Source organism: Symphodus melops (genome assembly GCF_947650265.1).
Source record: "Symphodus melops genome assembly, chromosome: 3".
Taxonomy (NCBI): Eukaryota; Metazoa; Chordata; class Actinopteri; order Labriformes; family Labridae; genus Symphodus; species Symphodus melops.
Window position 1 is genome coordinate 20954767 of NC_136693.1, and position 14567 is coordinate 20969333.

General features: G+C 42.8%; 1 protein-coding gene across 1 annotated transcript; it reads right to left on the minus strand.

Annotated features, from left to right (window-relative positions):
* Positions 1 to 684: 684 nt before the first annotated feature.
* zdhhc7 (zDHHC palmitoyltransferase 7) lies at positions 685 to 13514 on the minus strand. The gene is made up of 8 exons (XM_079340234.1): positions 13349 to 13514; positions 12228 to 12325; positions 6267 to 6614; positions 5400 to 5524; positions 5151 to 5247; positions 4416 to 4497; positions 3674 to 3804; positions 685 to 3433 (listed from the first exon to the last, which is right to left on the minus strand). The coding sequence occupies exons 3-8, from the start codon at positions 6606 to 6608 to the stop codon at positions 3251 to 3253; spliced, it is 960 nt and encodes a 319-aa protein (XP_079196360.1). The 5' UTR covers positions 6609 to 6614; positions 12228 to 12325; positions 13349 to 13514; the 3' UTR covers positions 685 to 3250.
* Between the last annotated feature and the right edge of the window lie 1053 nt (positions 13515 to 14567).

Below are 14567 nucleotides of genomic sequence, written 5' to 3' on the forward strand. Positions count from 1 at the left end.
TACAGTGCTTCGAAAACTCATTTTCTTCTCAAAGGATTGTTGCGGTTCATTAACAGTGGCTTATTTTAAAATGATACAAAAAAAAAAAATATCACGTAATTTTAATTATCAAACTTAGCAGTGATTATCTTTATTTTTGTTCTACTGACACTACCAACTTTGCTTAGTATAGCAGGAAATTTTCCAGCTATGGAAAACACACCACCTGTGAAGAAAGGAAAATGAAATAGCATTGGATAGAAAACCAGTCACATATAGCTTTAATTTAATCAACTTTATTATGTAAAAGAATGACGTTAAAGAGGACACATGATAATGACACAATTTAAAAACTTGAATAAAACATTCCATTTATATACTGTTAATAGTAACTTTTATACTTTGTAATAATTTTGACGGACTTTCTCCTCAAGGAAAAATTCTCTCCCCTGAGAGCAAATAAAACCTTTGTCAACTGGAAATGAAGATGTTAATGGTAAGTCTGTCGTCACATCACCATAGTGCTCAGAGTCAGAACTACACATCACAAAATGTTCTTGATCCTACATTTTCTGCCTTGGGAGAAAAGCCATTGACAGATAGTGTTGCACTGTTTCACACAACTATGCACATTGTCGAACGATCCTCTCCTATGGGGATTGTATCAGCTTCGGACATACAGCAGGTAGGGATGACCAAACAATGATGGGTACAACTGTTTATTCATTCGATAACGAAGCATTAATACATACCCTGTAAAAAATCCTAAATCAAGTCTTAAAAGTACAGCATTGGGGATAGGAATCAAACAAATCCTGTGATAATACTTGTTGACATGAATCGAGCCCAATTTATTGCACAAAATACACCACTGAACACTAATATCCATTCAACGCAGCGATGTCCTTTAATTCAAAACAGCCAAAAACTAACACCCATTATCTGCTACTTCCTACCAATACATCTAAGAGTTTAATGTTTCAGTTTGTTGTTAGTATTGCCACTGTTTTTGGACTCAAGAGACGTCTCACTGGCTCCAGATGGTTTTTTGCAAACAATACCTGCAATTTTCTTTTTAATAGAACCAAAGTACGTGTGAAACTGTCAAACAGATCGCATCTATTTCCCTACACATAAGTGACACTGACAGCTTGTATGGGATTTTTTTAACTTTGTGCATGTTAAGTGTACATTTACTCTGCTGTGTTTCACACCAAAATGAAATCAAGGTCAGTTGAAACAAAGGGCTAATGAAGAGAAGTAAAACAAACTGTTATTGGCTAAACTATAACAATAGACAAAACAAGAAAAGTGTAGGTAAAGTGATGCAGTCCTGCAGAATAACATCAGACGTGTGAGGGCAGCTTTAAATAAATCCCCTGATATCAGTTGGCTTAAGTGCTGTGTCACTTAGCCCCACAAAATATGTTTTACATTCTAAGTACATGTTGTAGTCAGACAGCAACAGATGGGATCATTCAGTGTAAACAGAGGAGACTCAGTTCATTCTCCTGACAACCACAGATGAGAACATAAAGCGGTGTACATTAAAAAAAAATCTTGTTTTGTCAATACTTTGATAAGAGCCTGCAAGTCAAACATGAGGGTAAAGCCTGAACTGCAGATTCAACGAGTGTCATCCATTCAGTGCAAACAGGCCAACTGATGAAGTGAAAATGGGAGACAAGCTTTTATAAATATGGGAATACAAAAGCTGATCATTTCACTTGAATTTGAAGGCAATAATAAGCTAAAAGAATCTGACTGTTCTCCTGCTGGATGTTACAGGACTTACATTTCTGGAGTGAAAGCAGGTACGGCCTTCCAATCATTCACCGGGCTCCTCAAGACTTTGTTCAGAGTTAAAGCTTGTATAAAGAGCCAGCTACCTCGGCCTCTTTCTGCAAAGCAGCTCCTTTTTAATTCTGCAGGCAGCCTGCACAATGGAGCCTGGCCCTTGAGACCAAAATGAGATCCCAACGAGAGCCAAAAAGGGGTTGTGCTAATGTCTCCAGTTCTGCTTTTCAAATTGTGGCACCACATGCTGCAAGAGGAGCATGCAAAGCCGCCTAGTCTGCGACTTGGCTCTGTCTCAGAGGGGGTTGTACCGTTGTTTATAGGAGTTTAAATGCTGTGAAGTTTTATCCAACTGTTAATCTTACAAATGGAATATAAACAGAAGCTTTTTCATAAAAGAAAAACGGTGTGCAAGTAAATTCAAACTGAGTAACATTCAGCTTTTTCAGCAGGCAACGTCCTATAATGCTCTGATATGAAAAACCAAGCAGGCATGAGTGGACCCAATGATAGATCTTTTGCTGAAAATAGGATTTGGAGCAGCATGGAGGGGAGGATTAGCAACTGTGCAGACACTGAACAAGTTATAGAAAACTGATTTATCCCCCACAAATAGAGATTTGAAACAAAAGAGAATCACTGCAGTCAACTGTTGAGTTGAGCTCAGTGTCATGATAAAGAGGCTTCGGCAGTTGTTAAAACAAGAAACTAATATTTATACAGGCCCAAGTAGCCGAAAGAGAAAGAATCAACAATTTCCGCTTGAGGAGACATACATGACACAGAAGATAAGAAAAGACACTCAGTCCTGTTGAATAACAATGAGGTGTTCACAGTTGTCCTGTGCATTCGTCCAAACATGGTGAAAGGCTCATTTTCAGGCTGGGATACCAACCCATCCAGCTTACACGTGCAAAGCGAGGCAGCACAGTTCTTTTTGTCATGTCCACTTTACACACGATCTAAACTCTTTCCCCGAGAGCCATGAAAGTTATGCACGTCCTCCACTGTGACTCCCTCATCTGGGTTCATGAAACGGTTTCAAGCATTGGGCCATTTAACTTGATTCGTCTTGGTCTCGTGGTGATCAAACTCCTGCAGCAGTCTACTGAAGGTGAATGAGTCGAGCTCAAACAGCACCTTGGAAGGTCTCAAAAGGAATAAAAAAAAAAAAAAAAAAAAAACTGCATGCTTTACCTAAAAACACACTGGAACTGAAAAAGCTGCTCCTGTTACAACCAATATTCCAGTTGTACTCGTGCAGACCAAAGGATGTTGGGTCACTTTTAGCATGTGCAAGTGATAAGACAAACTTTCAGTGGTGGTAGTGATGGCCCGGAGCAGCTAGTCTGTTGTGTCTCCCACACATAAAGAAGAGCCTCAGGGAGCAGAAGCTCATCTCTGCTCCCCCAGAAACAAATAAATATCGCTCAAGAGGCGGACGAGTGTTCAGCTGCATGAGTCTGCCCCGCTCTCAGACAGAAAACTCAGATCCGCCCCGGCGACCTTGTGTTAACAGCAGCAGACGCCGCAGACGCAGGCCTGTGAATGGATTACACCAAAGCACGGAGGGTGGACTCCCAAACACAGCTTTCATCCCGTCCCATCTCATGCGACGCTCCCAAGTAGGCTTCTCATTTTTAAGACGTTCAATCTCCTGCAAGACATTCAGAGAGGACTGTAAATCAAAGGATTCCTCGGCAGGTTGTCTGTTTGCCTTATCTGCAGGCCAATGTAAACAATCACATCAAAAGGGGACGAGAAGAAGGAAGGAACGTATACTGTTTAGATATGTATATATACACCTACTCGTCGCCCCACGACCGTGCCGTGACTCTCCCCACCACACATACGTTGTTAAAAGAAACAAAGCTCGAAGGGAACAGTGGATACTCACCGTCTCATCATTGCAGATGGAGTGGATCTGCGTACCAAACATTACAGCTGTGAAAGTGAGGAAGAGGATGGCTTCCAGACAGAGGAAGATCAGCAGCAGCACAGAAACCCCCGGAGAAAAGTCGCTGCATTCTGATCAAAAGGAAAAGGAAAGGAGTTGTGATTTTTCACTATCTGACTGGGATGTTAAAAAAACAAAAACAAACAAAAAAAAAGACACTGGCAAACGGACTGCATTCAAAGGATGAGCAATTTCCACAACCAATCGTGCACCTGACCTGACCTAGAGTCAGACTGAAACTTCAGTGAATTCTCCCCAAACATTTCTAACAAGCTGTCAAACATTCACACAAAGGTTTTCATCAAAGGATTAGCCGTTGTGTGAAATTAGCTGCCATTTTCGGCCAATCACAGCAGTCTGTCTTATTATGACATCACATTTGCATGTACAACTTGAATTTCCCTCGGGATCAATAAAGTATCTATCTATCTATCTATCTATCTATCTATCTATCTATCTATCTATCTATCTATCTATCTGGTTGAGAACATTTCCTTGATGAGCCAGTATCATGCTGTGCAGCAAAAAATGAAAATCTAAGAATAAAGTACACTACTCACAATCAGGAAAAGCCCTCACACAACATCCCTAACTTATGGTGAGTAGTGTATTATTAGCTCTACAAAGAGACACACAAGATTAACAACGTCATAGTTGATACTGTACGACAGAGAGGCCTTACCATTCCACTGGACTTTAATACAGCTGAAGAAGTGCATGCCACTGAGGGCCAGGGCGTGGGCTGAAATCAAGGCTATGTACATCTGCAGGCAGACGAACACCAGAGGACAAAAAGAGAAGGAAGTGACAGATGGGTGAAAAAAGGCCAATGTGCCACTATCCAACATGGCTGCCTAAGTTCTGATTTCCCTTACAAATTACACATTTGTCTATGATTTAAATATAATAGGGCTGTGCTGCACTGTAATTACATAATCTGTGAGCAGAGCAAAACTGTCATCTCACAGGTAACCTTGTACTGCACAGCCACATATAAGAGCTTTATGTTCCAGAGTTAAAAAATAAATAAATAAAAGTTGCGGTCAGCACATGAAGCCATATAAAAAGTGCTGATGTCGTGAGAATCACAAATGGCTGTGTGAGTACATTTCATGCAGGCTTGTGTTTGATGTGAGTGACATCACGTCTGAGCAGTAAAACCTCAGCTGGACGAAACACTCCAGGGACCGTTTAGATCCAGAAGAGGACATTTTGCCTTCCTCGTTTTTTTTTAATTAAAAAAACAGGGAGATAGAGTCCTGTAACCTCGGCAACGTACACATGATGATGCGAAGTTATCAGTTCAAATGATCATTAGGTGATATAAAAGATCAGATGTATGTACATAATGAATCTACTCAATCACACCCTTGTTTGAAAGAAATGTACCACAGCGCGAGTGTTTGAGTGAACTTACAGTGAAAAGTACAAAGAACCTCTGATTCTTTTCTCCCACGCAGTTGTTGACCCAGGGACAGTGGTGATCCATCTTCCTGATACATCTTTTACAAATACTGAAGGCAGGGAAGAGAAGACACGGAGGCATCACAAACACGCCGACGCTGCTCCCGTTAAAGTGAAACTGAACATGTGCAGAGAGGCTTCAAAGGGGCAGTTAAGATGGTACAAAAGAAGCACGTCACCGCCTGATTGGCTGCAGACTGACCTGCAGTGGTGTGCCCTCTCGGGCTTGATGCTGCAGCACTTCGGGCACTTGTAGATGACCTCACCGGGCTTCAGCTGTAAGCTCTCCATGTACTCCTTGGTTGCATTTCCCTTCGGAACTGCACCCTGTAGGATGGAGGATGATGGGCATCAAGGATGAATGTCCCAAATAAACACAATAGGAAGTTATGGCTGTGAGAATTCAAGCTGTGTCTAAAATCAACAAGTGTTTCTACTTTTCCCTGTGAAGGGCTCCAAACACATCCGACTTGTGCACATGGAACAATCTCTCTTTACGGGACAACACACTCTTCTTAGCTCGACTATAATGTAAGGTATCCTTCATTTTAATCTGTGCAATCTCACAATGTAAGACCTTTAAGTTCAGTCAAAACCCCGAGTGGACACTGTACAGGCCAGCTGACTGTAGAGTGGACTATTTTGGGCTTTTAAAACGGAGCAGCTGGGAAGGCCTGGCTGTCGTGGGCTAGAAAGCACAAGCGAAGCCGTCATCAGGTTTCTCAGAGTAGGAATGAGTCAACGTTGCAGCACCACTGATCGTATTTGACCTACACTTCCTGCAGCATGACGAGAGAAATCACTGAGAGTAATGTCAGAGGATCAGTTACAAAGCTGAGACTTTACAACAGCAACAACCCCCCCCCCCCACACACACAGTGTGCAAGATAACATCAGATGTGAGCGTCAGACCCTGACCATGTGTTTTTAATTACACTTTTTTTTTTAGGAGACTGTGACATAAATGTTTTTCAGTTAAACACGGACTTGAGCCTCTTTTTTTTTTTTTTTGCTCCTGTTCGCCTTTTAGCTCCATCTTTATCCTCCACACTGTTCTTCGCACCCTTACCGGGTCAGTCAGCATGGTGCGCAGATGCGAGGCCAATGCAAGCACAGCCAGGGAGTTGAAGGCGGCCCCGTTCAGTAGGGAGTACCAGAAGTTCTTGTTGGGCAGCAGCATGACAAAGTTCACCACAAATTCAGCGTAGAGCACCAGGAACCAGGTGATGGACGCGCACACCATCCCGCAGCTGTCCTGAATGAACCACAGTGTGCGGTTTCCTGCTGCGTGTGCATGGGGACCCACGACCATGACATCGGCCGACAGACTCCCTGACTCCACATCGGAGCCTGCCGACAGCAGCGGGTGGTGCTGATCCATATCTCGCAGTCGGTGGTTTGAAGACTGCATCCTACCCTAGAGAGAGAGAGAGAGAGAGAGATTACAGGTAAAGTTAAACTGAGGGCTTCTGTCTTCTTGATCTTCAAAATGAGAAAATACAAAGTCATTGTTCTCTTGAAACACTTTATTTTATTCTTTTTTCCATATCGGTCCACTGCCCCTCTGAAGACACACGGCACCTTTCAAAGGGGCAGCCAGAGATCAGGTGAACTTCACTTCAAACATGGAGGTATGCTGTTCCTATGGTGGCACTTGAGGAAAGGTCCCAGAGGTCATAATAACCAGCAGACATGACAAGAGGAACCTAAACACTTCTGTTCATATTATTACACAATCTGGTCTGTAGGCACTCAGATGTTTGAAAGTGCTGAACAGAAAACACACGACATATAAGAGACAAAGAAACGGGATCTCAGGTGTCCATGCCCTTCGAACCTTGCACAACACACGGGACGTGAGCGGCTGTGAGTTTCTTGTTCTGTGTTCATGTCAAGGTCACGACAGGAACAGTGAGACAATGTTGGCTGCTTTGAGATCAATCAGTGAAACCGATCCTGCAGCCAGCGAGCATGTGAGGAATACAAGGCTAATAATAATCCGTACAACCTTCTATTGACACCACGTCGATCAATGAGATGATCGATAATCATATCACAAGGAGATACTTATCATTGCAGTATCTTGATGGATTCATCCCGGGTTTGATCAGAACAACAGTGAGCAGCATGGGTGGACAAAAAAACCCAACTAAATTCTTGAGTCCGCCAACACCAAAAACACGATAAGAAATTTTACAGAACTGGGGAAAGTTAGACTTGAACTCCGATGAGCAAAACAACCAGAAAAAAAAATTTCAATAACAATAACATCTGGATTGCTATAGAGGTGACTAGACACAGTGTATTCACTGTACAAAGATGAACAGAGAAAGGAGTGTTTACATGAAGGGGGTGTCGGCATGGCAGCAAGAGTCTTCACTGACAACTAAAGCAAGCAGGAAATGAATCAGTGTCCTGCTATGTGACTTCCTCTTACATGCTGTCATTGACCCAATCAATCTCTCTCTCTCTCTCTCACACACACACACACACACACACACACACACACACACACACACACACACACACACACACACACACACACACACACACACACACACACACACACACACACACACACACACACACACACACACACACACACACACACACACACACACACACACACACACACACACACACACACACACACACACACACACACACACTCTGTATCAAGGCAGACTTGACTTTTAGTATTTGTTGATGACGGGGTGTTCTGCTACTCCCTACAACCAAGATGTCACTGCTTCTTTTTGCTGAGCGTAATGAACAAGACATTTCCAGTGAGTCTGTGGGAGCAGAGCTAAGCAGTCTTTAGCTAACTCGGCACGACCAGACTGCTGTTTGTTTCTGCGTGCATCCAAAAAAAACAAACAATCCATGTCAGTGGGTGTCATGTCAGCTGCTTTCAAAATGAAGGAGAGTTTTTAAAGTGCTTTTCTGACAGAAGCGGCAAACACACTCCAGTTAGAGGAATCTGGTTTTAATTCCACACAGTGAATTTGTTGAGATGATTGCGAATATGATCATAACTCTGAAACCCAAAAAAAGTAGACAATATTAATATTACTATATGAACATCCAGCCAGTTGAATGTTGGTACAAACACAGTAAAAGAGTGCTTTTTGCAAACAAATGGTTTTGGGACCAAGTCTTGAACCTACATTACATTCGGTCTGTGGTTGCTTTTCAGAGTCTCAGACAACATCCCTGATAGTGACTTTTAAGAGTTTTTCCTGCATATCTCTCCATGTATGGACGGCGGTCCTCGTCGCAGCAGCCACGGGTTCGAATCCGGCCTCGAATCTTTCCTGCATGTCATCCCCTACGCTCTCCTCCCAACATATCCTGTCTCTGTTGGGCTCTCCTATCCAATAAAGGCATACAGAGAATTTGAACGAAGGGAAAAAAAACATGACAGAGACGTCCTAACAGCTCCCTTAATAACACGACAAAGAAGTCAGATCAACGGGAGGAAGTTAAGAACACATGCCTCCCTTTCAAAGAGGGGCCCATGGGAGCCCGTTGGTGTTCTCGGGAGAAAAACTGGACTCATTCAAACTTTGACTGATATATGTAAGAGCTGCCATAATAGAAATGTTCATGCATTTTAGCCGAACTGTGTTCTTTATTAAAAAAGTAAGTAATAGACTCATATAGATATACACTCACCATCCATCCATCCATCCATTTTCTGCCGCTTATCCGGGGCCGGGTCGCGGGGGCAGCAGTCTAAGCAGAGACACCCAGACTTCCCTCACCCCAGACACCTCCTCCAGCTCTTCCGGTGGGACCCCAAGGCGTTCCCAAGCCAGCCGAGAGACATAGTCTCTCCAGCGTGTCCTGGGTCTACCCCGGGGCCTCCTCCCGGAGGGACATGCCCGGAACACCTCCCTAGGGAGGCATCCGGACCAGATGCCCGAACCACCTCAACTGACTCCTCTCGATGTGGAGGAGTAACGGCTCTACTCCGAGCTCCTCCCTGGTGACAGAGCTCCTCACCCTATCTCTAAGGGTGCGCCCAGCCACCCTACGGAGGAAGCCCATTTCGGCCGCTTGTATCCGAGATCTCTTTCTTTCGGTCATGACCCAAAGCTCATGACCATAGGTGAGAGTAGGAACGAAGATCGACCGGTAAATCGAGAGCTTTGCCTTTCGGCTTAGCTCCTTCTTCACCACGACGGACCGATACAGCGACCGCATGACTGCAGACGCCGCACCGATCCGTCTGTCGATCTCACGCTCCATCTTCCCCCCACTCGTGAACAAGACCCCGAGATACTTAAACTCCTCCACCTGGGGCAAGGACTCCCCACCGACCCGAAGTACACTCACCAGCCACTTTATTAGCTACAGCTGTTCGACTGTTTGTTATTGCAAATATCTTATCAGCCAATCACATGGCAGCAACTCAATGCATGAATGAAATTCAAACGAAGAACTAGAATGGGGTAAAAAAAAAAAAAGTGCATGGTTGTTGGTGCCAGGCGAGATAGTCTGAGTATTTCAGCAACTGCTAATCTACTCGCGCGATCGTCTCACGGGTTTACAGAGACCAAGAAAGAGAAAATATCCAGTGAGTGGTTGTTCTTTGGGTGAAAATGTCTTCCTGATGCCAGAGGTCAAACCAGAATGGCCAGTCCGGTTCAAGCTGATAGAAAGTCAACTCAAATAAATAACCCCTGGTTCCAACCGAGGTCCCCGTGTACTTATTGAGCATCATTTAAACGCCACAGACTACCTGGGAATGATCACATGTCCAACCCTTTATGATCAGTGTATCCATCTTCTGATGGATACTTCCAGCAGGAAAACGCACCGTGTCACAAAGCTCATGTCAAACTGGCTTCTTGAACATGTCGGTGAGTTCACTGTTCTCAAATGGCCTCCACAGTCACCGGATCTCAGTCCAACAGAGATCACAATTTGTGATGTGGAGACTGGTGTCATGGATGTGCATCCGACAAATCTGCACCAACTGTGTGATGCCATCGTGTCATTATGGACCAAAATCTCTGAAGAAATGTTTCCAGCAGCTTCTATGCAACAAACACGGCAGTTCTGAAAGTAAGAGGAGGTCCAACCCGTGAACCTAAAACAGTGGCCGATGAGTGTACAGATCAGTGGGGACAGTCAGGTGGTAGGAAACAGGACAAAAGTCACCCGCAGAAATAGAACTGTGCAAAGACACTCAAAAGTTGGAAAATGTTCCACACTTGGTATACTGATCGCCTTGAGGAGATTTACTGTGATCAGCTTTCCTGTAGGTGTTGTTCTACATGTCTATGTGCAAAGCTCCACTTCCACCTGATTAGAGGCCTAATTGGATCATTAAACACATTTGTGTGGGCAAGCAGAGGTCTTTACGCTGACAGATGAAAACAGCGGATGACAATGAACTGTGTGTCAGTTCGATCCTCTGATTTCTCTGTTTTTAATATCAAACATAGGGAGTCACTTTGACACAACAATATCAGGCTTGTCCTCCATTGTGCATAGAACGACATGGATCGAGAAGAAAAGGGATTTCTCCAGCCGATTGGAATCAGCGCTCGTCCAGACACGTGCGATGAGTTGATGATGGCGTGACTCAAAATGCCTCCGAAAATCAACCAAATCCACCAGCAACAGTTCAGGGTCAGCGAAGGAAGAGAAACTAACAGCACAGTTTGAATGAATGACAACCGGACATGAATGGAGAGCAGCTGAGTGTGCAAAAAAACCCCCCCAAAAACAAACAAACGTTCATTTAATGTCAAAGCTAAAAAAGCTTAGACTTAAAGGATAGCACCATTTTAAATATCAAACAACGGGGGCTGGTAAATAAATGGATGAAGAGAAGGAACAAAAGATTTGGGATATATTGAAGAAGTCAGATCACATCTCATCAGAAGGCGTCTCTCCATTAGTGTTGGTCACATCCTGTTTGTGTGTGTGTGTGTGTGTGTTTCAGTCTCTGTGTGTAGCATGTCTCAATAACCGAGTGTAAAAGTAATTTCTCCTCGTGGGACAAACGAAGCATGTTTTCTTCTATTTCAGAAAATAACTGAAAGCGATATGAAGACAAACAAGGCCTTTAGAAGAACCTTCCATAGAAAGCATCTGTAACCATTGTGTTTATCTTGTGATAACACGTCACCAGCCTTGTTGGACACAACAGCATGTTTTAGGGTTGTTGTTTTTTTTTCTTCTGTTAAACAAAGAAAACCATCATCATGTTTAACAGGGGAGAAAAGGCTCCTGGCGTATTGATTTTTCAGAGGTCAATGAGAGGGAGGTCCATTAAAACCACAAGAGCTGTCCGCCCTTCCCAGTCAGAGGGCACAGCACAAGACTCCCTCTCTCTTTATCTCACTGCCTGTCTTCTCTCTTACATCTATAACCAGCAGGCACTTCAGAGTCAAGCCCATCGCATACTAAGTCAGAGCAAGGGGAAGTATCAATACTGAAGAAAATGAGATGAAACAAGAGCTGAAGACAAAATATATTCCTTCAAGAAATGGTTTTAATTTATGGATTAATACAACTTGTGCTATTTATACTAAAGAGCGAGGGATTTAACAGCCAATGCAATAACAGACACCACAAGACATCGTGGCTTGTTGTCACTTTAGAATTAGAAAACCTACATTATCTAACACCAAATAAAAACCTTTACAAAAAGTCATATCGGAGTGGCTTCTCCATAACTTGTTATCCTATTTCTATGCTCGTTCACAGCTTTATTCTCACTCAAAGGCTTCTATCCATGAATGTATGAATGTTTGAGCCCTTATAAAGAATTACATTCTCATTTATACACTTCTAAATGACTCCTCAGGGCACTGCTCTCTGGTGCTGACAGCTAAAAAACCCTCCTATGAACAAGTAAAAGCCAAAGGGAGGAATGTCACTCTTCCAGCCTTTGCATAAGAGTCTAACAGACAACATGAGCTGAGCTGATTTGCTCTGTTTGCACATGTTACACATCAGACCATGTCAACAAATAAGCATGCAAATTGAGAACAAAAAAAGTTTTGCAACGTACCAAATATGTTCTTTCTTCACAACAACATGCTTATGTGTTTATTTCCTGGACCAGCATTCAGGATGAAGTAAATATGTAGACTGTCAGGAAGGCTGCCCCTGAAAGAGATAAACAAGGAAAGAAGTGATCGTGGGATCAAGATTGTTTTTCAATAAAGAAATGAATAACCAGCCAGTTTGCAGCACATGAAGATCAAACTTTTGTTTGTTGAAACTACAACTACTAGTCTCGACAAAACAACAGAAATATCTCTCAATAAAATGCAATACTCTTCACCACTTTCTGCAGCCTCTGATATGTCAATAAATGTCATCAACTCCTCTGTCAGACATCGCAACCTCTACGAAAAAGAACAATCATTGGACTACTGTATTAAATGTGACTTGCTAAGTCAGACAGGTAAATCTTTCCTCTTAAGATGAACACGTCTTTATCATCTTCAAGAGTTGGTGGCTTTTCATACCAGAGTGGTAAAACTGAAAGTGTTGTCTGTTTTCAGTCCGGGAAGTAATCACAGACTTTACTGTCTGTCTGAGGTTTGAATCAATCATGTCTTGGGGACCGCCGAGATGAAGCACACTATAAGTGTCTAAAAGCCACCACATGATTTTACAGTGGCTGTTCAGCATCAGTCTATAAACTTTACACACCAATAAACAAAACGACGAGCTCACATTTAGTTTACTACACTAGCTAAGACATCAAATTATAATGAAACATTCATTTTTTCATTTTTGAATGACAGTCAAAGAAAAACAATTCAAACAGGTATCTGATCGTTAACGGGGACAGAAAGATTTGTTTTAAATAAAGAGACTGAGGCAAATCAACAGATGACTAAAGGAGGTGTGACTTGAGATTTGAGTCTGTACATCAGCACCGCGTACAGTCAGGGTCGTGACTGAGACCTATATACACACACAAACAACTACACACTCAGCCACACAAACTGGGCACATCAGCTCCAATAGCTTGACACTAATCATGCATCCAAATTGAGAGCTACATCAAGCTTGCTAACTGTTTAGCCACAAACAGAAGCTAACACGGCTAGCATGCTAACACGGTGTACACGACGGGCGCAGAAACAGAGCCTCCAGAATGGATGATGAATTACATACCTTAATAATCCTTTTTTAATTTGTTGGGGGCTCCTTTTTAATACATTTTGAGCTCCAGTTTGAGGTAAACACCAGCTCCGGTGCTGCCGTGCCCGCAGCAGCGGCGACACATCGCTCAAACAACGAGCTGCTAGTGACCAGTAACGAGGGTACTTCCGGGGTTCACCTCGGGTTTCTCCGTTGTCATTCGGAAATGTCCGGAGAAGTTGTAATATAGCGCCTCCCCGCGTGTTTGTAAAGAAGTGCAACATTATGTCTGCGATAAACTCAATTCTCCACTTGTTGGCGCTATTGGCTAACTACAGGGGATGACATTGACCCCGTAAACTTAGAAAACAGTACTGCATTGAAATGCTGCGGTTATTATAAAGTTAATAAAACAGTTTGAGAGAATGCCACATGGAAACCCTTGTAATTAAATGTTTGCATATAGTAGCACTAGTGTTGCCTCCTAGTAAAGGCTATGTGAATGCTTGTATAATCGTGAGCTCTAATTGTCTAAATTCAGTAGTTTAAAAACAACATTGTCCTACAGAACAGTTGTTTTGCCTCAATAAATTATTGCATTTGGACTTGAATTAGCGTCAAACCAGCTGAAATGTTTGAATGTATTATTAGAACTTAATGGCACCACGGACCTAACCATAGAATGTGTTTTACATTTCCAAACACAATTTTCAAAAGAAACGCCGTTTTTTGCAGGTATATCCCCATTAAGTATATGGTAAAAAGTATGAAAATTCACTTTGTGTCTACATTCACAGCAAAATCTGGGTCACCAGATACTAGGTGCCTGCTTACTATTAAATCCAATTCTTTGTCGTGATAAGTAGAAAGGTTTGAATATTTTAAAGTGTAAACAGAACCCTTGTCTGAACTGCCTCATCAGCTTGTGCTGTGGATTGTGGACTTTCTGACTGACAGAACTCAGAGGGTGTCTGTAAATGGCCATCTGTCAGACCCCTTAATCATTTACACTGGCTAACCACAAGGGCGTGTCTCCTCTTCATCATGTATACTGAGGAAGCTATACCTGGTCAAATGTTCTGATGACATAGCCTTGAGGTCTCTCCTCCTATAAGTCCAGTGTCAGACCATGGGAGAGCTCTCCCTGTTGTTATTCCTTGGTGTGACAACAACTTTTAAAAATTGAACATTTGAAAAACAAAGGGATTGGTATTAGATTTTAGACATAAGAGGGAGGCAGCCTCAGATTTCA

Bases quoted from the DNA above. Each gene is read 5' to 3' on its own strand.
- zdhhc7 (XM_079340234.1), bottom strand. From the start codon at position 6,608: ATGCAGTCTTCAAACCACCGACTGCGAGATATGGATCAGCACCACCCG. The intron at 5,525-6,266 runs GTAAGGGTGCGA...TCCATCCTACAG, and splicing joins GCACCATGCTGACTGACCCG to GGTGCAGTTCCGAAGGGAAA. The intron at 3,434-3,673 runs GTGAGTATCCAC...AATGTCTTGCAG, and splicing joins CCATCTGCAATGATGAGACG to GAGATTGAACGTCTTAAAAA.